This window comes from Gymnogyps californianus, chromosome 1, assembly GCF_018139145.2.
Source record: "Gymnogyps californianus isolate 813 chromosome 1, ASM1813914v2, whole genome shotgun sequence".
Taxonomy (NCBI): domain Eukaryota; kingdom Metazoa; phylum Chordata; class Aves; order Accipitriformes; family Cathartidae; genus Gymnogyps; species Gymnogyps californianus.
The window spans coordinates 99,626,980-99,651,428 of NC_059471.1; the positions used below are offsets into that span (position 1 = coordinate 99,626,980).

At 35.6% G+C, this 24,449-nt stretch overlaps 1 protein-coding gene across 1 annotated transcript in view; it reads left to right on the forward strand.

Moving 5' to 3' along the window:
- The window catches only part of BRWD1 (bromodomain and WD repeat domain containing 1), a 62,698-nt gene that overhangs the window by 25,827 nt on the left and 12,422 nt on the right, over window positions 1–24,449 (forward strand). Inside the window, exons 22-38 of the mRNA XM_050890830.1 lie at window positions 1,586–1,671; window positions 3,205–3,400; window positions 4,408–4,524; window positions 4,642–4,749; window positions 5,130–5,254; window positions 5,364–5,446; window positions 5,897–6,008; window positions 11,934–11,995; window positions 15,912–16,067; window positions 16,351–16,471; window positions 18,060–18,185; window positions 18,850–18,925; window positions 20,165–20,209; window positions 20,835–20,981; window positions 21,876–22,028; window positions 22,309–22,478; window positions 24,166–24,401. Of these exons, the coding sequence (XP_050746787.1) occupies window positions 1,586–1,671; window positions 3,205–3,400; window positions 4,408–4,524; window positions 4,642–4,749; window positions 5,130–5,254; window positions 5,364–5,446; window positions 5,897–6,008; window positions 11,934–11,995; window positions 15,912–16,067; window positions 16,351–16,471; window positions 18,060–18,185; window positions 18,850–18,925; window positions 20,165–20,209; window positions 20,835–20,981; window positions 21,876–22,028; window positions 22,309–22,478; window positions 24,166–24,401 (2,119 nt within the window). The remainder of the gene's footprint in view (window positions 1–1,585; window positions 1,672–3,204; window positions 3,401–4,407; window positions 4,525–4,641; window positions 4,750–5,129; window positions 5,255–5,363; window positions 5,447–5,896; window positions 6,009–11,933; window positions 11,996–15,911; window positions 16,068–16,350; window positions 16,472–18,059; window positions 18,186–18,849; window positions 18,926–20,164; window positions 20,210–20,834; window positions 20,982–21,875; window positions 22,029–22,308; window positions 22,479–24,165; window positions 24,402–24,449) is intronic.

Genomic DNA, 24,449 nt, shown 5'->3' on the forward strand with positions numbered 1-24,449 from the left:
TTATCAGATGCTGTAAATCAGTGGTAGGACTGCTTGGACTACAGTTGTCTTGCACACAAGGAAATAGTCTCAAGCTGGGAAAGGGGGAAGAAGTGGAAGGAGTAGAGAAGGTCAGACTTGTTGGACTAGTCACTTTGTTAAGGAAGAATGGTGAACAAAATGAGGGACATTCAGGAGATAAGATAATTTTGTAAGTAAGATGAAGAATGGTATTTTTTGGAAATGGACTCTCTTCTAGTCTCTTAATAAAGAATTCCTATGTGTTTAAAAACAATAAATCACTTTAATGAAAATTGCAAGTTTTCATTATTTTGGGAATAGGGTGGAAGACAAGTTGACAGGAGACTTCTGGCACCTGACAAATTCAAAGCACACAAAGTGCAAATAGGATATTTATGCGCACTGTCCTGTAAATACTACATATACTTAAATATTTTGGAAGAAGTGATGTTAGATCTAATAATACTAAAGCTAATAATACTATAAGAAGCTGAGCTTTGATGTAAATGTTTTTCTTTGTTTGTTTGTTTTTGTTTTAATCCTACAAATGGTAGGATAAAAGAGAAGAACTGACTTAGTGAGTCTTGTCCGTCCTGTACACTGCATGAACAGGTCTTAGGGGGAAGACTGTTAACTTTGTTACTCTGAAAATGACTCAATTGGACTAATTCAAATAGTATCAAACTTGAAGTTGCAAGTTAAATCTTGTTTTCTTACTTTTTTTTTTTTTTTTTTTTTTTTTTGCTTGACAACATATAACTTGAGACATGAGCAATGCATTATACTTGGTCATTTCAGTTATGGAAAACACATTTAAAACATGAAGTTAATGCAAATAGATTGTTGAACAACAATCAGGAAGTGACTTAAGTTGTAATATATTTTGATGTATCTTGACTGTTTAGTTTTGCATTTAAATATATGTATGAATACACCCAATTAGTACTTGGTCAATCAGTTGATACTAAAATCAGAAAAATCACCTGATTTTAACTTGCATAACTAATGAAAAAAAAAATCACAGAAGTGCTACTCCTGTAACAGAATATACCCATGTTGTGTGCGGATGGGAGATGTGATAGTTTTCCTTGATTTGTTCCTTTTGCAATCTTTAAATTCTTCCTTTGCATTCTAGTGAGCTAGATTTTTTTTGTATACTTTACATGATGTCATTACAGCATCATGAGTCTGGAATTAGAAGGAATCAAAATTGCCTGCCACTTTGTTTTGATAAATGATGTGAACTTATTCTAGGAAAAAAATAGAACTGTCATATGGTAGGGGGTATAGAAGTGTTGCTTTGTGAAGAGTGGCTACAGCAGGTGGATCCACATGTGGCTAATAAAATGTGAGTGAATATACAGAAGTTAATGATCAGTAGTGCACTGCTGAGGTTAATAGCGTAAATCGAAATCAACTACAAAGAAGAACTACTTTCATTTCTATTTTAACAACTCTCTCTACCAAATTTCTTCCTAACTTGATAATATGCAGACATGAATGGAGAAAGTGTTTTATGTTTCAAACCCTTAAAACATGTGCTGTGAGAAAGTTTTGGATTGACTCTGCATATTTTTAAATTCAGGAAGCCGAAGAAAGTGAGGGCTCTGGCTCATCCGATGAAGAGGAAGAGTGGAGAAGTGACAAGAAAAGCAACAGTAATAGTTCCAGGTAAAAGCGAACAAACAAATCCCAGCTTTTACTGTAATGAGTTTTACTTGAATTTTGGCAAGTTAAAAGTTGTATGGAAGTTCTGTTGTGCTTCATATGTGTCGCGGTTTAACCCCAGCCAGCAACTAAGCATGACACAGCAGCCCACTCACCCCCCACCTCCACCCCCCCCCCCCCCGCCCCCTCTGGGATGGGGGAGAGAATCGAAAGGGTGAAAGCGAGAAAACTCGTGGGTTGAGATAAAGACAGTTTAATAGGTAAAGCAAAAGCCATGCACGCAAGCAAAGCAAAACAAGGAATCCATTCACCACTTCCCATCAGCAGGCAGGTGATCAGCCATCTCCAGGAAAGCAGGGCTCCATCACGCTTAATGGCTACTTGGGAAGACAAACGCCATCACTCTGAACGTGCCCCCCTTCCTTCTTCTTCCCCCAGCTTTATATGCTGAGCATGTCATCATGTGGTATGGAATATCCCCTTGGTCAGTTGGGGTGATCTGTCCCGGCTGTGTCCCCTCCAACTTCTTGTGCACCCCCAGCCTACTTGCTGGTGGGGTGGTGTGAGAAGCAGAAAAGGCCTTGACTCTGTGTAAGCGCTGCTCAGCAATAATGAAAAAATCCCTGAATTATCAACACTGTTTCTAGCACAAATCCAAAACATAGCCCCATACTAGGTACTATGAAGAAAATGAACTCTATCCCAGCCAAAACCAGCACAGTAAGTAATAATATTTTGTAGGGTACTGTGCTGTACTGACACATTGCATTGTTATTTAGTGTTCCATTTCACCAAAACATTTCTGTCTTTTAATGTAGGTTCAATTCCTTTTGCTTTTTTGCTAGATGGCAAGGAGAAAGAAGATAGTCTGCAATGTTTTTTATAGTGTGCTTAGTTCTGTTGGGTTTTTGAGGGGTGGGGGGTTTTGTTTGGTTTTGGGTTTGTTTTGTTTTGTTTATAATGCAGCAAGAGTCAGTTGCTTGCTCTTAGAAAATATGGTTAAAAAAAAAATCTAAATTTTGATAATGTTATTTTATTTAGAACGGAAGTTATCTATAACTTTTTAATCACTTTACTGTAGGGTTTTTTAGGTATTCTTTCTAGAACTCTATCGTAGTAGAACTAAAAAATACTGAGAGAGATAGATAAAAAAAGCAAATGTGTACCTGTGAGATTTGTATAACTGTCTTTAAAGAATTTAAGTAGTGTTTGGCTAGTGTGCTCTTTAGGGAGGGCTCTTAACTAGTCCAGAATTTCCTTGCACAACTTTCTTGAATTAAATTACTGATTTTAGAATTCACCAGACTTGAGGTTTTTTTAAATAACATGCTTTGAATTACTGTGTTCCCCAAAAATTGTGTTAAACATCAAGTGAAGTAATTGTTACAACAGGTCAAAGTAATTTTAGTTCTTTTGATAGTGCTTTCAACAGTGATCTATATCTGCAGATATTTGCCTAAGAGAATTTAGCGTTCTGAAATATTGACAACTTGGTTCTATGTTTGTATTTTCCCTGACCCTATCCACTATGGACAGTGATTCTTCAAGTAGATACTCTGACTGGATCGCTGATGCAGGGATTAACCTACAACCTCCCGTACGGACTTCTCGACGGAAAGCTATCAGATATTGCAGTACTTCAGAAGATGAAGTATCAGCAGAGAAATCTTCTCCTCCAAAGAGAAGAAGAAGAAAAAGGAGAAAAAAGCCCAAACCAAAAAAGCAGGAGGAGGTATACAGTTAATTTCTTCTACTCATTCTTTAATAAATTTCTCTCTTAGGTTTTTAGACCTTTTCACTGGAAACTGTTAAAGTAATTGTTATTGCCATTGGACAAGGATACTGGTATCACTACATACAGTGTACTCTGAATTAATTTGAGACCATTCCAAGTGCAAGGTGTCTGCTGATTTGTATGGAAGAATCTGCATTCCAAGTGAAGTCGTTTTCACTTTTCAAATAAAAAAGGGTTCTCAAGGTTGCTGGTATCAAAGGGGAAATGTGATTATTAAATAACTGTACAGAATATTAGACTAAAACCCTGTTAAACTGTCTGGTTTTAAGTAATGTATCTTTTTGAAAACTTAGGGGATATAGTCACTGTATTTATGTTGGCCATTTATACTTGGGTTGAATTTTTAATTTTTTATAAGTTATAATAATTACTTTTTTAAGTTACCAAAATTTTTAAGGTATTTTAAATAATTATTCTTTTTTAAGTTACAATAGCTATTATTTGCTGTTTTCTACCATGAAGGGGCAAACAGATTTTTTTTTTTTTAATGCTTGGGGTAATTTGGTATGTTTTTCTCTCCATCTTTTCACTTTCTTCCAAGTATTCTCAAAATGATATTTTTGGAACTGTTTTAATATGGATATTTACTGTGCAGTATCTCTTATAATTTTTCATCTTCAAATATTTTCTTGCAGCTTGATAGATTTTTAATTGGGCACTGAGACTGCCATCTAAATTATAAAACTTTCTCTTAAGATTTGCATAATAGTAATCTTGCTCACTCAAATCTTCATATAGGAAAGGAATGCTTAGTATTAGTACTACAAATACAGTTACAACTTGAGCAAAGCCTTGGAGGAATTTTGCTAATATGTTTTGGAAATATACATTAGTATTTTACAAGATAAGCTTTTGTCTACCAAATTAAAATGCAATGAGTTGTTTTGACGTCACGTCAGCAATATGTCCGTTATGTCTAATTTTGCTCTCTATTAAATGTGAAGGCTAATGCTCCAACACAACCAGTAAACTTGGAATTGTCATATGATTGGCATCCTCCCGTTTGGATAACAGACACAGCTCTTCGAAGATCCCCTTTTGTTCCTCAGATGGGCGACGAGGTAGGAATATTGATTAAAATCTTTAACTGCTTGTGTTAACTAACATTATAGTTACTAAATACAGGAAAACATTTACTGTTTGGGGGTGGGTTTTGATTATTTATTTATTTATTTAAGGTAATATATTTCCGACAAGGACATGAAGCTTACATTGAAGCAGTTAGAAGAAATAACATTTATGAACTGAATCCACACAAGGAGCCATGGAGAAAAGTAGTCCTTAGGGTAGGTCTGCATTGAAGATACTGTGGGTTCAATACTACTAGTTTGTGAATGAAGAGTTGTATTACACTGTTTGCAAAACATTGATTTCTGAGGTTGTGCCGTTGCCCATAATGTTTCCCTGTGGAAACAATAGGGGAAAGTGTCTTCAATTACCAGAGTATCTTCAGAGTTACCTGTGGGAAGCCCAAATATAAATAGCTGTGTTAAAATTGCCAAGTCTGACAGACTGTCTTCCACTGAAATCTCAACTACAGTTTCAATATTTTTGGCTTTTTGGATGTGGGTACAGTTCATGTGCTCGGTTAACTAATGTTAAGTTAATAGTTCTGTGCATAGTCCTGAAGGTAATACTTGCTGAAACTGTTTGTTCTTACCTGTAGGATCAGGAATTGGTAAAAATTGTTGGAATTAGATATGAAGTTGGTCCTCCCACATTGTGTTGCCTCAAGCTTGCCTTTATAGATCATGCCACCGGAAAACATACAGACAAATCATTTTCCATCAGGTATGTGCATCTTTATTTTTCTGAAAAATATTTAAACATACGTTTCTTTTTAAGCTTCTTCCTAAAGTCCTAAGGCACACACATGAAAGAGATTATTTTTTTAATCTAGATACCATGATATGCCAGATGTTATCGACTTCCTTATATTACGTCAGTTCTATGATGAAGCACGGCAAAGGAACTGGCAAGCTTGTAAGTGTGTTTTCTAAGTATTTGACTAAATGATTTTGAAATAAAAAATTTGTCCTTGGCTAATTGCTGAATATGCTAGATGCTACTTGCTTGTAACTTCAGAGGGCTCTCTGGTAGGTAAGGTCCCTTTCCCCATTAGAAATTTGAGCCTACTAACTGCTGTACTAAGCATTTTGGAGGGCTTACCATAGATCTGAGATACAGTCTTCAAAACATATACTGAGACTCTAGTGTTCCCTTTTATTTTATAGCTAAGTAGCAAACTTACTTAGATTTTAGCACTTGCGGGGTTTTGGCATAATAAGTTGTCTCATCTTTTATTGAATATCAGTGGGTTTAGAACTTTTGATTAGTGTATTTCAGTTTAAAGTTTTTCTAATTGCATGTAGAAGAAGCATAGTTAAATAACTTCTCTTAGTAGAAATTCTGAGCAGACTTTTTTTGCTCTAGCTGATAGGTTCCGATCCATTATTGATGATGCATGGTGGTTTGGAACAGTGTTGGGTCAAGAACCATATCAGCCTCAATATCCAGATAGTCACTTCCAGTGTTACAGTGTTAAGTAAGTATAAAAAGATTTTACACTTCTAATGTTAGTAGTGTGGGTTGCCTCTTACATAGCTGGCTTATTGGTATGAGAATGTATAAATTGTTCAAATGATTTTACTGGTTGTATTAGGACTTCTTAATGGTTTCAAGTTGCTAATCTAGCACAACGTGAGTATGTAATAGCTTGTGGCAACATTTTAGTGAATAGTAATATCGTAAAAGAAGTTACTGTCCTCTTTCACATTTGCGAATCATTTTCTGTAATGACTAGTGCTGAATCTCTTCCACGAAGCAAGCAATGCAATTTCCAGTGTAGATTAATGATTATTCTTCATTGATAATTAGTTTTGGATGGGGCATGCTGAATCTCTTTGTTGTTGCTGGCATCTTGATCCTTATGCTTCAAGTTCACACTTCTGTCTTTCACATTATAGTCCACAGGAGCAAGTGTACGTATAAAATGATCTCATGCTATCACTTGAGACTCCTGTAGAGGATGTTTCCAAACATTGCTCTTTCTTCACGCTTGACACATGAATGTGAAGACAGAACTTGAGTCTCTTCACTGCCAAGTGGTATTCTGCCATATTCCCTATTGTGTAGATCCCACTTGCAATTTCACCTTTTGATTTCCTCTTTCAGTGATATTTAGCTAGATAACTGGCAGATAATGTAACCCTGTGTTACCTGTAACAGACAAATCCTTTTGACCAGTCTACTTGTCAGGAGATAAGACTGCCTAGATGAAGGCATATAATATCAAGTGCATTGTTCAAAACATGGCAAATTGAGCAAATCAAGGGTATTAGAGTAGAAAAACATAACTGTTTAAACAGGAAAGGCCAGGAACATCCAAGTCAAACTGGTAACAACATAGTTGGACCCATACCTCCTTTACCAAGGTGTGTTCTGAAAAATGCCTCCCTACTATCCCCCCATGACAGTTGATATTAGTGGTGTTCCTGTGCACCTTCTTTCATGTCGACAAAGAGGTCCTTCACACAAAGGAGGAAAAAGGCGAACAAAGATAACTCTGGATCTCAGTGTTCAGAATCAGGATATTGTCCTTGTCCTGCCCTGTCCAAGTTGTCTGTAATGGTTCTGGGATCTTGCTTGCTTTGGACTCCTCCAGCAAGGGAGGACTGTAAGGAGAATAATCAGCGAATACATAATATTCCTATTTCTATCATGATCAGAGATTCTTCCCATGTCTTTTACAGTATATTTGATATTCAGAGTTTCGTTGTTAGAGGGCTTTTTATTTTTTTTTTTTTTTTTTTTTTTTTTTTTTTTACTCGGAGGCTTTTGAACCTGTCACTCATCCCAAAGAAAGGAAGTACTAATAGACAATTCTGTGAGACTGCCAAGGTTCTGTTATGTATTTTGGTTCCTTGTCTCATCTACTTTTACTTGTCATCTATCCCAATGATTTTCCTTAGTGGGTAGGTGTAAGTAACTTCCAGATTGAAGTTCTTGCCTGTATGCTTTTGGCAAGTGAATTTTCACTTTTGCTTCTACAGCTACAGTTAGCAAATTGGCACTCTTGATGTGCCATAAATAAAAGTGGCATCAACATTAAGTCTCTACAACAGATCATCTGACCATAAAGGACTTCTTCATGTTCCTGGCAGTGATAAAGCTAAGACTGATCCATATATAAAGGATCTGTCAGTATGTGCGAATACTTGTTTTTTCTTTCTGACAGTTGCTTAATCACCCACAATGAGAAAGTACTTACAGATGAAAAACTGAAATCCAGACTATCTGTGCATTGATTTCTTGCTCTCATTTCATTCTCCTTCGGACTCTCCTCTTACCTTAAAGAGAGGATCCTGACAAACTAAAACGGTCCTGGATGCTTACTGACATCTTACTCATGTCCCAGCCATGAGGGATAGTACACTTGGAGCATATCTCCTGCAGGTGATGTAGGGGTAAAAATATTCAAGTTACTGGCTAGTATATTTTCCCTTGTTTTGTAAAATGATGTACAGGGTAAAAATCCACTGAGTCCATATACTAGTATGAAAATAAAACTAAATCTTATTTCAAAGTACTGAATTTTATGTGTTAGATATCTCAAAACCTTTGATATGCTACCAGAGGGAATATATATTACCTTCCATATGTTATACTTTTCGTATGTTTTGTTACATTACCACAGTTCTTCCTTAAGAGTAAGTTTAGATGGAGTTTTGGTAGTTTTTTTGGCCAGTTCAATATCAAGTTTCCAGTTATGAAAAAGAGCCTATAGCCAATTTCCTAGGCTCCTTTCTTCTGTGAATGCTAAATGATATTTTAGTATTTTAACGCACCAGCCTTTAACAGAGGAAAGTCTAGAGCTGCTTTGAAGTTAGCTTAATAATTGAATAGGTAAGGAATGCAGTACTCTTTAAAGACCACTTTCAAAAGAGAGCTCTTTAAAGATTTGTGCTGCTTTTGTAGAGAATGTGACTCTGTTCTACCTTGACTCATAAACACCTCTTCTAGAGAAGACTCCTAAGATATGTATATGAAAATGCCGTATTTTGCAGGTATAGTTAGGTTTTGTGACTTGGCGGGGTCCTTAGCTCTTTTTGTAAATACGATCCTTTGTTCAAGAATCTTAAGTCTTGTCTACCCAAGAATCTGCATGTGGTTCAGCAGCAGTAGCTTCCTAATTTGCCTTCATATGCTTTTTACATTGGATGCAAAAAGATTTTTAAATACAATTCATTTTACATCTGTTTAAATGGGAAAAAACAACCTAAACACAACTGGTTGTGACTCTGTCTTGGAAAAACTGCAATATGCTGTCTCTCTTCTTCACTCAGGATTTGGGTTATGGTGCTTTTTTAGATGGTAGAATTTTGCTAATCTAGCTAAGTTTGAGGATCTGCAGTTGTTCTTTGCCACTTCTGAGACAAAGAGTTTTATTGGAATAGAAGCGCTTTTTATTTTATACCAAAACAACCTTTGAAAGTTGCCTTCAAAACACTCGATGGAGAGTGTGGGAAACCACATTTGAATGAGATGAAGGGGAGTGATTGCCACATAACTTAATTGAAAGTCTTATCAGTAACCAGGTTGTCACACGCTCAGGAATCATCTTAAATTATCACTATCACTGCTGTATAGATAATAAATAAATAAATAGAAGACGTATAAATTGAATATTTTGTTATTTTATTGGACAGACAAAAATAGGTATTTGTGTAGAAGCAGCTTTATATATTATTAAGTTTCGTTACCTGGATGAATGGAGCTTAAGTGGAACTAAATGGGGCTTAAGCTATACTAAACTGTAATGATAAAGTCTTTCATGGAATATTACGAAGTAGTATATACATTTATGAATACCAACGGCTTCTGAAGTATTGTACCTTAACTGGGGAGGAGAACCGAACAGATGAACTTTCAGAGCTTTCAGAACTCTGTTAGTTCATAAACATTAAACAAGCTGAATGTGGAGGGATCCAAGTTTTCCTAAGTCGATGGGTAATCCAAAATAATGGAGAGGTGCTCTTGCCTGAGCAGAGTTCTAGTTATAAAATATTATGATGATGATGATCACCTCAATTTTCAGTTTGTTTGAAATAAATACACAGGAGGTATTAGATCAAATATCTAAGTTTATTAAATCATAAGAAGTAGATGACATTCACCTAGGCATTTGAAGAACTCTGCTATGAAACTCCTGGCAAAGTTGCAAACTGTCCTACAGTTGGACCCTGTACTAGAGGACTGGCAGATTGCTGTTGTAACTCCTGCCAACAGAAAAGGCTCTGGAGGGAAATTGGTGAACTGTAGACTGATATATTTGACTTCAGTTTCTGTTACGTGCCTATAATAAAGAATAATACTATTGAGCATAAGGATGAACCAAGCTGTAGGAAAGAGCCAGCACTGCATCTGTACAGGGAAGTTCTGCCTCTCTACCCCTTTTGAAGTTTTGTGACTTTGTCAGTAAGCGTATGAATAAAGTGGGCAGTGGACAGCATATATTTGGATTTTTTTTTTTAACAAGTCCTTGACAGGATTTCTCTTCAAGAGATGTTAAAGAAACTAAGATGACATAGGATTGGAGCAAGTACTTCTATGTGTTGAAAATTGATTAAAGGATAGGGTGCGAAAGAGTGGTTCTTAACAATCGTATTTCAGGCTGGAGTAGTGGGCTCCCCCAGGAATTGGTGCTGGGACCAGCTTTACTCAGTGTCGTTCTAAGCCTCTTGGGGGACACGCACGGTGAAATATCCAAGGTCTGTAAATATCACAGGCCATTTCAGGTAGTAGTCAAATACCACCCTAAAGGTGAGGACTTCCAGAAGGACCTCATAAAACTGACTGGGTAAAAAAAAGCCAGATACTTTTCAGTGCAGATGTATGTTAGGTAGGACATCTGAGGGAACAATGGTCTTATTTATGCTTATATGACATTGAGCTCATTAGTAGATTCAGCTGAAGACAGAAATGTTGAGGTAGTCATTGACAGTTCTCAAAACGTCAGCTATGTGTGCACTGGCAGCTACAAAAACCAACAAAGTGTTGGCCACCATCAGAAAGGGTATCAAGGACAAAACAGCATTGCTCACTGCTTTCTAGCACTGTGATGTGCTGATGTCTTGATGCATTTTGGGTCTCAGCATCTAAAGAAAGATGTAATGACTTTGGGAAAGGTACAGAGAAGGGCAACTAAAATAATTAAGAGTACGTACCAGATGCTTTGTGGGGGGTTAAGACTGGAAAAAAAAAAAAAAGTGACTCTTCAGATGGAAGAGAAGGTTGAAAGGGGTGCCTTCATAGTTCACAAAATCATAAAGGTGATAGGCGAGGTGAATAGAGAATTACTATTCACCAAATTCTGTAATGACAGAACTAGAGGTAGGTGTTGAAGTCTGTAGGGGATTTGTTTAAAAGAGGTTGGGTTTGTTTTTTTTAACATTGGGGGTAGTGAACTTTGGAAATACATTTGCACAGGAGGCTGTGGAAACAGTATTAGCAGGTTCAAAAAGGTATTAGACAAAAATAAACAGATACTGAAGGAAATAGGTTGGGATGTCTTCACAAACGTACCTAGAGGAATACAATGATCACAAATGCTGGAAGTACGAGTAGAATGGACTTGTACCAGGATCATATGGTCTCCATAAATAGCACCTCCCAATAATAGTTTCAAAGACACAAATTACTGGTCTAGCTGGACCGGTAGGGTGTTAAGCTGATCCAGTTGGGCATTTCTTATCTTTGAAATACCAAAATTTGTTGCTATTTTTTGTGTTGTTAAAACCATGTAAAAATCTGCCAAAAAGTGGTAGGATTTGGAGACATCTCAAAATGATATTCATACCTAATAGTTAAGTATCAGAGTGGCTATACAGATACACTATCGGTATCAACTGTGTTTGCCTTTGCTTCCTCTTGGTCCTTACTTAACTTTAGTTTCTTCATTTTATACTTACTCTCTTCTTTGTCTTAATGTGGTATGCCTTATAAAATGAAATGTTAATATACCAAATACCTCACTTACTGTTCTTCCTTTCTCTGAAACATTCCATGGACTTTTACAACTACTGTTGTGGTTAGCAAAAAAATCCTCTGTCGTGCGTGTTTTTTCTTGTATTTTCCTCTGGATGTTGTTATCTCATTTTTCCAAGTATATGGCTTATTTTTGTTCTGCAACTTCTTGATACAGGCTTTGTAAAATTGATTTTTATATTGGGTAAGCTGCATATAGTCAAAATCAGAAGCACAATTTTAATTTGAAATTCATTATGAAGAGTGTTTCCTTTTTGCACTGTGACAGCCGATTGCTAGCTAATGCTTTTGTTTATATGCATGTTTAGACAGTATATTTTATTAATACCTAAAAACAGCTGTGATTTAAATACGCTTGGAGGGAATACTTCTGAGTCAAGATAACTTTTAATTATTATTGTTTTTTTTAAACTTGGTGAATCAGATGGGACAACGGTGAAATTGAAAAGCTTAGCCCGTGGGACATGGAACCAGTTCCTGATAATGGTAGGTAGAAACTCCCTTAAAAAAAAAGAAGTTTAATGTGCTTCTCCCTCTTTCCAGTTCCTTCGCTTTATGCAGGTAGTGGACCTTAGATGATTCCTATCTTTCTTGCGACTCTTGCCACTAAGTCAGCCGAGTACAGTATCCATTGTGCGTATCTACCTAACAGGTGGAACTGATATGGTAGTAGTTATCCTTTAAATTACAGAGAATGTCAGCAGGGTGTTTTTGTGTGTTTAGGCAAGAAAGTTCTTAAAGACAGTCTTGCTTCAGATTTGGTGAAATACCTTGAATGTACCTATATTTTTTCCCTTTGCATGTTCCAGAGCAATTTTGGAGGAAATACTTTAAATGTGTAGCTCTGGCTTATGCAGTAGAACTTGCTACTTCCAAATATCAAGTTTCAAAAACATCTTAAGTTTCAAAAAACTAGTTTGTTGTAATACATTATAGTATAAGGGGGTGGGGGAAGAATATGTATAAAATAATTTCCAGTCAGCAAATCCTTACTGCAGATAGTTTAAAACCAGCAATTTATGAAGTTTGCTGGTCAAATCCAAATTAACTGTAAATGAAACAGTTGGATTCCTGGTTTGTCTTATTCAATTCAGTTTTCCAGTACTTGTCAGTACCAGCTGGGTGGAGGGAGGAAAGTTTGTGAAATACTGAGAGAATAGTTACTGAGTAAGCCGTCAAAAAGGTACTAATTTTCTTAATAATCTTTGCTAGGAGTTAGCTTGTTCCCAGACACCAGAAAGGCTTACGGTATATTTTTTTCTTAAATACGAGTATATTGTACACATGTGGATGTTCTCAGTAGCCACCGGACTGTCTAATCTTCGAATTGTTAGCTGGCTGCTTCAGTCATATCTTGCGATGACAAATTTTGCAAAACAGTCTGAAATCAAAATGTGAAATTGAAATCTTTATACATTTTAGTTTATAGAAAACAAGTAATCAGCAGGATTTTGGTTTTACACACACACAGAGATTTAATTGAAACATTCCGTTTTCTCATCACCAACATCTGTCTCCTAGCATACAGAAGCTTTTCTTACTCATCGTGAACTGGTTAATGCTTCCCATATATGTCACTGAGAGACAAGTCATATTACTGCTAGAGGCTCACAAGCCTTACATGTGAACTTAAGTCAGGATTTATTTTGTTAACAGGACAAATAGTATCAATTTCTTCTGAACGCTGTATACTATGGTTTAAGTTGCTGTTTATATCAGTGTATTGGTTATCACTTCTTCCTCTTATGGATTGAAATACAAAGAGTAGTGTTCTCAACCACTTGAGTTTGATAGCATAAAGGAACTAGAATTCTTGAAATTGCTACACTGGCAATGTAATGACAGAGACATCCTACAGATGCTAATTTAAATCTCGATAGTATTACATGTGTAAGTCATAATTTATGGGCTATATCAGAGGCAAATTGTAACTTCTTTCTTTGATCTAATAAGTTGTTACTTTGCCATGTTAAGAGCTTAAGGTTTGATTGATCTGAGGAGCTACGACTTTACCATAGGAAAACTGGGAAGGGACACAAAAAGAAAAAAGCTAAAAGCTAGTGTGTCTTTTGTGGATAAGGTCAAAGAATTGAGAAGAACATCCTCTGAACAGGTCAAGGATAAGTACCACAGAAGTCACTAGGCTAGAGGAAGAACAAAAATTGTCTGAAGACAATCCGGAACTCCTTATTTTCTGCCTTTCTTTCCAGGCAGAAAATGGCACTCTGTAGGGAAGTAAAGCTCTTACAGAAAGGTTTTGTGCATTTATGGAAAGCATTATTATCTTTATAATATAGTATAAAATGGGGGTTAAACCCCTTCTCCTTTGCTTTCTCTTCCTTCCTTCAGTTGAATGACTTACAGATCAAACTGAAATTGTACCTTGCATTTGCCACTCTTCTCTCAAAATATTTCTTCTTCATTCAGTTTACTAAGATAGATGTATGGGAGAAGAACAGCACTGAAGTTGGACTAACTAGCAGGTCACAACTTTAATTTGTTACCTTTCGTATCCTGCAAGCATAAGTTTTGTATCATGATTATCAAGATACAGTATCAGATGTCAAGCTCTTTTCTTATCAGGGACAATGCTGTCAAGACCAGGAAAAGCTGGTGCATGTGGACCTGAAAGTTCAGTTTTCAGCAGTGTGCTTACTAAACCACTATTGGTGTGGACTGGCTGTTGTGTATATATTAACTATCTGTACCTGTACTGTAAGCACTGCAGCCCTCCTTCTGGGGGTTCAGCTTTCTGACCCATTTACTCCTGAAGATTAGACCATATGGTCATACTATATAAATATATATAGAGAGAGAGAGATATAAAACATGCCAGGAGTTATGACAAGTCTTCTGCGTCACATGTACCAGGGTGCTGCAAAGAACACAAAGCAGAGATCTTTACGTGCTTGTTGAGAAGGACAGAGTTTTGTTTGTTTTAGTCTGTCATTCTGCTTTAGTTGTTACTCCTGCAGGAGAAAATCCCTCTTGAGCACTTACGCAATGGAGTACCAGATACCATGTTGAGTTCTTCTTTACACAACCCTATGTAAGTGTAGAAGCATTACTTGCTGCTTTCTCTTAGTGTTGTCTTCAGGAAGTTTGGTGGCAGAATTTGTTTCAGCTCGAAGATGAGTTAGAAGGATCATCTGAGTCACCTCTGCCCCTTCAGCTTTTTCTAGCACCTTTTTGTATTTTATCCATTTGTTTCTGAAGAACTGCTTTATCTTTAGTACTATTTCAGTGGATAACAAATACTGTTAGGGCTCCTTTAATGCAATAATGAACAGAGAACTAGAAATGACTTTGGGTTATTAAGACTAACCCTGTTCAACTTAAGGAAAAAATAGTCCTTTTGTAAACTTAGAAGATCCCCCACTAAAGCTTGGGTTTTTTTCTCTACAGTAGTTGTAGCTGAAATGTATTTTAGAATTTGTATGCAACATATTCATGGATTACAGTCATCGTGACACTGACAAGGACCCTATCCTCTTTCTTGCTTTCATTTTTAATGGACAGACTCTCAGATGCTAATTAAGCCTACACGCTTTATACTGTTGAATTTATCTGCTAATAAAAAATAATTTATCTGCTAATTCCAGTTGTCCTAATCAGTACAAAGAAGTGATCTTGCCTACCCACAGTGTCTGATCAGTAACCTTCACATGCTTGTTCCTTTTGAAGTGCTCAAATGAAATGAGGAACTTAGCTTTTCAAAAACAATGAAAGTGCAGAAACTGCAGATGTACTAAAAACAATCTGTGGAGTTGAGGGGGAAAGATATCCAGGGATAATACATTATCTACTCAATCATTGTGCATTGGCCAGATTGCATTAGTCTTTGGAAGCGTGACCCTTTCCACAGAACCATACATTGCAGCTTTATATTTCTACTAGTTCTTATTGCTTTGAAACAATTAATCTGCCATGTTCAAAACAAATATTTTTAAAAATGTCCAAAAGATCACAGTTGTTAATACCAGGAAGGATGTCACAAAGTATATTGCCTATCTTGCACATGTTTAAAGGTTGGGGGCACAAATTGACTCATTAAACTAAGTTACAATCCTGTGAAGTTTAGGGCGTGCATTTAAAACAAAAGTATATAAACAACTCTTCTGAGTATAAGTCCTCTTTTAAGTCTAGTGCTTAGATGAAGAGAGGAGAGAGTCTTCTGGAAATTCAGAACCGCAGAAAAGGCAAATAAAGGATATCTTTGCTGTTGTATGCATTTTGTGTACTACTTTTTGCCATGGTCTTAGCATCAAACTGCACTTTAAGGCAAGAAATTTTTTGTCAGTTATAAGCATATGAGTATTTAATAGGCATGAGTACTTAACAATTTATCTTGTTGTTTTGTGTTCTCACTTCTTACCCTTTCCTATTTGCTATCACTCTTCAGTTGATCAGCCTGAAGAATTAGGAGCTAGTGTTTCCGTGACTTTTGAAGAGGTGGAGAAGCTACTATACAGACCCCAAGAAGGGGAGTGGGGGATGAGATCTCGTGATGAAGCGTGTGAACGGATTATCAGCGGTATTGATCAGCTTCTGACTCTTGGTGAGTGTGTAATCTAAGCTTTAGATAGTTTTCTCCTAACATTACATTTATAAACAGATCCCTGGAATATCCATGGCATCCTTTAAAAATTCCCTATGATAAAGTACTGTAAATCGTCATACATTTTTATGTGCAGTTCTTTCTGTTTTACTGAGATTTTTATATTTTTATACATCATTGGTTTTATTAAGAATAATTGTACATAACAATTGAACACCTGGCTCAATTGTCATATGCATACAAGCCTTGAAATAGTTTAATTAATCTTGCTGTTTCTTAACAGACATTTCAGCAGCTTTTGCTGGTCCAGTTGACCTGTGTACATATCCCAAGTACTGTACCGTGATTGCTTATCCAACAGACCTGAACACTATTCGGACAAGACTGGCTAACCGATTTTACAGGTTAGTACTAGCAGTAGAAACAAGGGAGACTGTGGCCTTGAGTTTGTCTCTTGTGAGAGGATCTAAACTTTTTTTAGTAAGAAGAGCAATTATTCTTTTTACAAACATTCTGAAAACCAATAGCCCAGTACCCAAATTCAGCATTACTAGTGTTCTGTAGCAGGGCTCTGATGCTTGATAACTGCAACGTTATATTCATTTTTATTGAATTTCTTAGTTCTTAAGGAAATTGATTTCAGCGTATATTGGTACTGTTATCAGAGTTACAATAAACACTTGACATTCTTTCTTTGAGAAATTTGCTATTTGAAATTAGTAAATATTAAAAAAAAAATAAGTGCTGTACTTCAGTTACTTTGAACTTGAAGAGGGTTAAGCTCCTAAGTGCTTATTGCTTTCAGAAATGGGCTTAAACACAGAGGTGAAATGTTAAATATTACCACCAGCGTTTTAAATGATAAAACTTATGGTAGAGAAAGAGGGAAGAAACTGAAGTGTAGTGATGATAAAGTTCTGATTTGCTGGATGTGCTGGGTATCCATAGCTCTAAAAGAAATTTAAGGGTGTTCTTCATCTGGACTTGCATTTAGTGTCTGTAAATACAGTGAAGAGACATTAATGGTTGTTTTCCTCCTACATAAGACTGAAGTAATGATTTGGGAAATAGTTTGAAATTCTGTAGGTGAAGAGCTGCAAACTTGGGGTATCTCTGCTTCACAATTGTAAGGAATTGGAAAAATGAATGATAAAAATGAAATTACATGGTTGTGCTAGCTCATTTCTATCAAGTTACAATTTTAATTTGTAGCAGTTTCTACAAATCTGTCATCTGACAGAGGGCACTGCTTTGACTAGTCAGCTGGCCTCAAAGCAAGGTATTTGAGGGAAGACAGAAAAGTACATCATAGCTGAGATGTCTTTAAAAATGCAATTAGACTAAGCTTCTTGTCACTGTCTTTAATTTCTTGTGCCTTCTGTTTATTAGTTAAGAATTACTAATATACTACACAACTTGTGTTCCATTTGACAGGACTTGGTGACAAGCAACTTTTGATGTTTCCAGAATAAATGTTACAATTTACAGTGGTGGTTAAATAGTACTTTTTTTCCCTCCTTTTGAATAAGGTCAAATGTAAGCTTTTTTAAAAAATGCATGCCTTTTTAAAGAATCCAGGGAATCCACAATCCTCAGTATTATTTCAGTGATATTTTATAATTTAGTGGTAACAAATGCTAGTGCTTACTCGGCTAGTTGTATTAACTGAATTTTAAGAATGAAACCAAAGCATGCTAGAATTTCACAAACTTTCTGAAGATGAGTTATCAATAATGAGTTGGAAAATGAGTGAGCAAAGATGTACATTGTTGGTTTTGCTTCCTTGAGTGAGGGTGTGTCTGTGTGTGCATGTACATACACATATACTTCAGTTTTCCACGTGAATGAAAAATTTGAGACTGGTCTAATGAGACTTGCAACAAAGGACATTTATCTTAATCTAATATGGACAGATAATTACTAAGATAAAATTTTTGCAGTTTTTAAGCTTTTCAGCTTAGTATTAAAGGTGCAATGTCTTTTAATTTTAAGGAGAATCTCTGCATTGGTTTGGGAAGTAAGATATATTGAAAGCAATGCTAGGACCTTCAATGAACCTGGGAGTGCTATTGCTAGAGCTGCAAAAAAGATCACTACCCAGCTCTTAAAGTTTATCAAGTAAGTGGCACTTTAATCTAAATAGTGTTTGAGTACTCATGCTCTTAAAAGGTGGGAGAGTATAAGCATCTTAATATCCCTTTGTTGTGAATCTTGCTTCTTTTGATTTCTTACTATTTTTCAGTACACTGTAGGACAGTTACATAATTCTTTTTGAGTATTATCTTAACTGGGGAAATACTTAAATGTTCCGCATAGAGACATTTTAACTTTTTCCCTTAGTAGCATTCACTGGTATTTGTAGTATCAAAATGTCACTTGACGTGAAAGTAGCTCAACCTATAAAGTAAGTTCTGTGCTGTCTAGCACATGTCTAGAAGTTCCTGTTTCAGCTTGTCTGACTTAGTTGAGAGGTTTATTGTTGAGAGAAGTTAGTGTAGGCAGTCTTCCTGCAGGTAGATCAGGTGTGAAGGCCCCTTTCAAATCCCTAATGCTAATTTCACCCTTCTCCCCTCACTTCTTCTGAAATGCACAGTATAGCAGTTTTTCAGACGTAACATTACTTTTGTTAATATTATAATCATCTTGTGATTTTTATATTTCATTTAATTCTTAGTTACTGTCTTTCAGTTTACGTGTAGCTTTTGGTTGTGGCTGGGTTTAATCTAGGAAATGATAGCTATGTTTTTGCTATTCCAGTAACAGAGATTTAATTGCATTACAGTGATCAGGACTGTACAAACATTTTTGAATTATGTAGCACAACAGATAATGAACAAGATTGTCTTGATGCTGATCTGGTAAGCTTTTTTTGTGGATAATTCCATTAATGTATGTAGGTAAGAAAATACCACCAGCCTTCAAATATTTTCGGTAAAATTGCTCAATTATTTTATAGAGATGTTTGTGTGTATTTATGTAGCTACTATAAACATGGAATATATTATGAATGTGGGGAATGATGTGAAGAGATGCTTTATTAAAATAATTTTGAGTTGTCAATATTTGTTAAGAAGTATAACATACGCATTTTGTACTATGACTGTGTGCCATCAACTAGAAAAATTCTTCTGTGTTTTCTGAGTGGCACTGTATTTCTGAAGCACGTTAATGTGCAGTAATGTAATATAAACATTTCAAGAGTACATGAATAGCTATCTTCCATTGTATTTTTAAGTATATGTATCTGGTTATTTCTAAGGTCAAAATTGTCATTCATATAGTCATAAATGCTAAAAGCTGACAAGCTGTATAACTATTGCAGTGATGCTTTGGCTCTCAGTTTCTCTGTATACCACAATATGAATCATGCATCAGATATGCATGCCTCATTGAGAATTTAATAAAGTGCATTCATCTTAAATCTGATAGAGGTAAATATGCACTGTTGTTATGCAGTGAATGCTATGTGCAGTGCTCTAAGTTTATTAATAGCGTACCCAAAACTGCCCAAACTGATGTCTTTTTCACATTTTGATTTCTAATTTGGCATTTACTAACAAGACTTCATAAAGTTGCAAAGTAGCTGCTCTCCCTTGCAGGTTAATATGTAGGGAAGAAACTACATTGAGTCGTTTCAGTTATCTTGCTACTTCAGCATCACCTTAGTACATTGTAAGCTTTTTCTTTTTACCAAAAGTAACTTGATCACAAGATGTGTTTTCCTAAACTCAGGACAAGCAAAAATCAGGAAGTTTTATGACATTTATTATCAGTGAATTGAATTACTGATAATCTTTAGTCATTGAGGTTCAAAGCTGGTGGGTATCTTCTCATTGCAATTTCTGGTGGTGGTTTTTCCTTTGTATTAAGGACAAGAGTTGGAGTTGGGAATCTTCAGTGGTGGTATCTAGGATTTTGCTTTCCAAGTCTCTCAAATGCTGTGTTGTATTTTTTTATATGTCCATCTTCTGTCTTATTGACAGAAATTAGAAAAAAATCTATTTTTACCACAGTATCAAATCTAATGACACTTTGAGCACCCATTACCTACTTTTTTCATACATAGTTTTTAAGGTGATTGATTTTATTTTGTGCAGGACGATGAAAAATGTCTTCCAAGAACATCATATAGAAGAAGAAAAGTGAGTTGGCTAATCTTTACCATACATACTCAAATCAGGTCTGGCAGGAAAAAATGGTTAACAGACTGTATTGAAATTCTGTGGGAGTGATGCTTGGTTTTATAACGATCATAGAACAGAATTTTTTGATGGTATTAAGGAAGTAAAAGCTTTGCTTGAATAGGTCTTTGCTGTTTTAATGCTTCTATACTCATCCTGTATAGTTGGCTAGGAAAAAATTACGAGTTTGATACCAGTGCTGTTCAGTGTAACAGTTTTCCGTTATCTGTATGATACTGAAATAAAAGCATTATTCAGCTGAGATGCTTGGAAAAGAATACTTTGAGTGATGGGTATTATTCAAATCTTTTGAGAATAATTTGGTATCAGAAGGTATATTTTTGTGTGCCTTAGTTATTTTTAGTATAAAAAACCCTTGAAAGATAGAAGAAAATTGTATAATTTGTCAGAGTTTATTAATAAAGATTAGGAAAAAATCTGCTAGTGGTATAGTGCCCTTTTTATTATAAAACAATATGTTTGGAAGTGCATTTTTCTGCTACAGAAATAATTCCAGACAGATTATCAGGTTTAATTTTTCTTGCTATATTTCACTAATGCTTTTTTCTAACTTTTTTTTCCCAAGGGACGGGGCTTAAAAAAAGGAAAAAGCATGAAAAATGGCTATGATGAAAACTGTTGGAAGAAGCAGTGTATGGAACTGGTGAATTTAATTTTCCAGTGTGAAGATTCTGAACCTTTCAGGCAGCCCGTTGATTTGGATCAGTATCCTGTAAGTTGTTCTTATTAATCTTGTAAGATATAAATATTATTTGTTTTTTTTCTTTTAGCATTTGATACCATAATAAGATCTCCACATTGCTCTTGGAGCTATTTGTTCTCTTTATGGCTTTAGTCCCAAACCATTGAAAGAAATTTGCTTTGCTCTGTGCTTAGAACTATGAGCTGTATGCTCTACTGCATCAAGATAACATCCATCAAAATATTGACAGAGAACACAAAACAACTGTAGAGCAGTGGTGGTGTCTACAAATATTGTCATACCTTAAATATGGTTTGAAACCACTCACAGTCTTTTTTTGCTTGCTTTCTTACTGTCCATTATAGGAAATAATTTTAGATAAATCTCTATGTTCTTAATTAAAACTAGTTTCTTGAGGGACAATCTACAAAACCTCTTTACTGAGCCTGAGCTATGAACTTGATTTATTCCTTCTGTTTCTCTTAGCTGTTAAAGGTGAATGCATCAGGGAAAGGATTACATGATGATTTACAGCAGTCTCATTTCTCATTTTGATTAACAATAAAAATGTTGACTTGCATGTTACTGTTACTGGGTAGTTTTTACTGAGGAAACTCAGGAGAATTGAAACTGGAAATCTGCATGTGCAGGCATGTGACATTGTATCAACTCATGATCCTTCAGAAATTCTGAAGACGACCTTGAAAATGAGCAAGAGTTTGTATGGGATAATGTAGTGGAGACTTTAAATCAACTAGTCTCAGCAAAAGTGTTGCAGTCTACTGTGGTAGGTGCTTCTGTTTTCAGCTGATGGTTAAGATAATCTGTGGTCATCTTAGCTACCCTTAAATTATAGAAATAAAATTCAAAAGTGTTGTTTTTCCTTTATACCTTCTTGAATCTTTTTTCATATGTTTTATCTAGGATTACAGACATATTATAGACACTCCAATGGACTTTGGTACAGTGAAAGAAACTCTGGAAGCTGGAAATTATGACACTCCAATGGAACTGTGCAAAGATATAAGACTAATATTTAGTAATGCAAAATCTTATACTCCAAACAAAAAGTCAAAGGTAACTGTTAATATGGGGGGTTTTATGCTTGTCTTAATGAAATGAGGTATTATTTTGGTATTAGTTTGTTTATCAGTACTTTTGATAAAGCTGCTGGTTGGATAGATAGTGGGGGAAAATATGACGAAAATATTTAATATGTTCATTTCTTGTTTATCTAGTGTTACATAGGATTGTGTGCTGTGCTTTTTCTATTTCTTTTCTGTACAGTTTTTAATTTTAGAAATGTTTTTCTTGGATGAAACGTTCTGTTTTTAATATAAGCCACTTCCTTACCTAGATTTATAGTATGACCTTGAGATTGTCAGCACTATTTGAAGAGAAAATAAGAAGAATTGTTTCAGATTTCAGAAATGGTCAGAAACAGAATGAAAAACTACGAAGAAACCAGAGGTATACTAGAAGATTTCATAATCAAAGCTCAGTGCAGCATCCTACCAAAATGCTCAGGTAACCAAATTATGAAGATGTAGAGATATATCACAGCTGACTAATATTCATATTGACTGTCATATTTAGTCTATGAAGAAGAGAACAATTGGTTTATTAAATGGTTAGCTAACTCCAGTGAGACTCTTTATAATTACTTCTCTTGCAGTAGGAAAGACATGCCAAAAAAAGCGGGGTTTTTTGTAGTATAAAACTGGTTGTGAAACAGCAAAGGGACTGAAGAGTAGAAAAGGTTGGGTGTTTTGCTTTTGGTTTTTTAAAATATTTCAGTCAGGAAATCAATATTTAATCTGACTGAAAAAATGAGGAATGAAACAAAGATTTACTTGCTGTATATATTACAAAGATTACAAAGCTGCATATATTACGTGTTTTATCCCATACAAAAGAAAGTCAGTCCTATGGAATTTATAGAAATTTTCACTTACTGTAGCATTCTGTTGGTAGCTAGATATGCCTTTTCTGTTTTGAAGGAAAACAAGCTTTTGACACAACTGCTGGTTGACATGATTAACTCATGTATTCTTAATTTGCATATGGGATGAAGTGAGACAAAATACAAAAGCTAAACGTGGTAAATTGTTGAAACTGAGGTTATACCTCTCTGCTACTGTCCAGCCTTTCTTCTCTGGCAGTGAAAGGATAGGAACAAGAGTTTTAAAGGGGGGGGGGGGGAGGAATCTAAGAACACATTTCTTTGCCATGTTTGGCTTTCTTCCCTTAAAATTTCGGTGGATTACTTTATATTTTTAAATTCCATTATGCATATGTGTTGGATTATGCTACAAGCATATCTGGCAATGAGTTTTAAGCGTTACTGGGAGTATTCCTTGAGTTCTCATTTCTTCCCAGAGAAATAAAGAAATACACATCAGTATAGGCAGAAATTTTCCTTTGAAACGATACTTCTGCTTGTATCTGAAGAATTGTATGTGACTTGTTTAAAAGTCAGTAGTGCTCAGCAGGACTGAGGTTTGGGACTGTTTGGGAGAGTGTTTGTATAGCAAAAAGAGCATATGCATCTTGCACGCCTAGGTGAATATCTGAAAACCTGTGACTGTAAGGAAGCAACTGACAAAATAGTAGTTCTAAATGTGAAAATAAGTGACTTATCAGGACTGTGTGTAGCACTCTAGCATGTGTAGTAAGGAAGAATCAAATCAGTGAGTTTCTCCACAAACACGCATCTTATTTTAGACAGTAAACTTTCTCTAAAGATACACTTTCTTTGTGTCTTTGGAACTTGGTTTATTGTGGAATAATGTTAGTATGCATAGCACTTAGTTTGAGGCTTATGTGCAATTAACAAGAGACTGGGAATTCAACAGAAATTGAGGCTGCTGTTGCAATTTCCTGGTAAACAATAAGAGGACACTGCTGTCTAGAAGGCATTCAGTATTAACTTCTTTGTTTCTCAGAGCAGAGAAAGAATGTCTCCTCTTGTATAACTTTACTAGGAGTGTAGCCTATTGTTTTAATGAAAGTACTTAATGCTTATCCTTGTCAAAGTTAAAATTGTCCCACACCATGTTAGCTCACAAATCTAACTACCCTTCCATAAATCTAAAATAATATGGCATACGGTTAGTTAAGCTTTCAGAGACAAATGTTGTTAAAATACATAATTGCCATTATTTCTCATAGTTTTAAAACCTGTGTTGCTTTTACTTCTTTCCCCTTTCACTAGAAATTTGAAGCAGAAACCATTAAAGTCTCAGGCAAAAATTGAATCTGAGCAGGAAGATTCTTTTACTCAACCTACCTCAAGCAGAGCCACCTGTGTTGCAAGCCATAAAACGAATGCTAGCAATTACAACCATAGTTCCTCTGGTGAATCCTCTGATTCTGCATGCCTGGCATCCTTTGAAAGGAATGGAAAAGCTAGATCCACAACACTAACAAATCGTTCTGCGTTATCATCAGGTCAGAAATGGAATCTGTTTCAGATGAGGATTTTCATCTTGGTCTTAT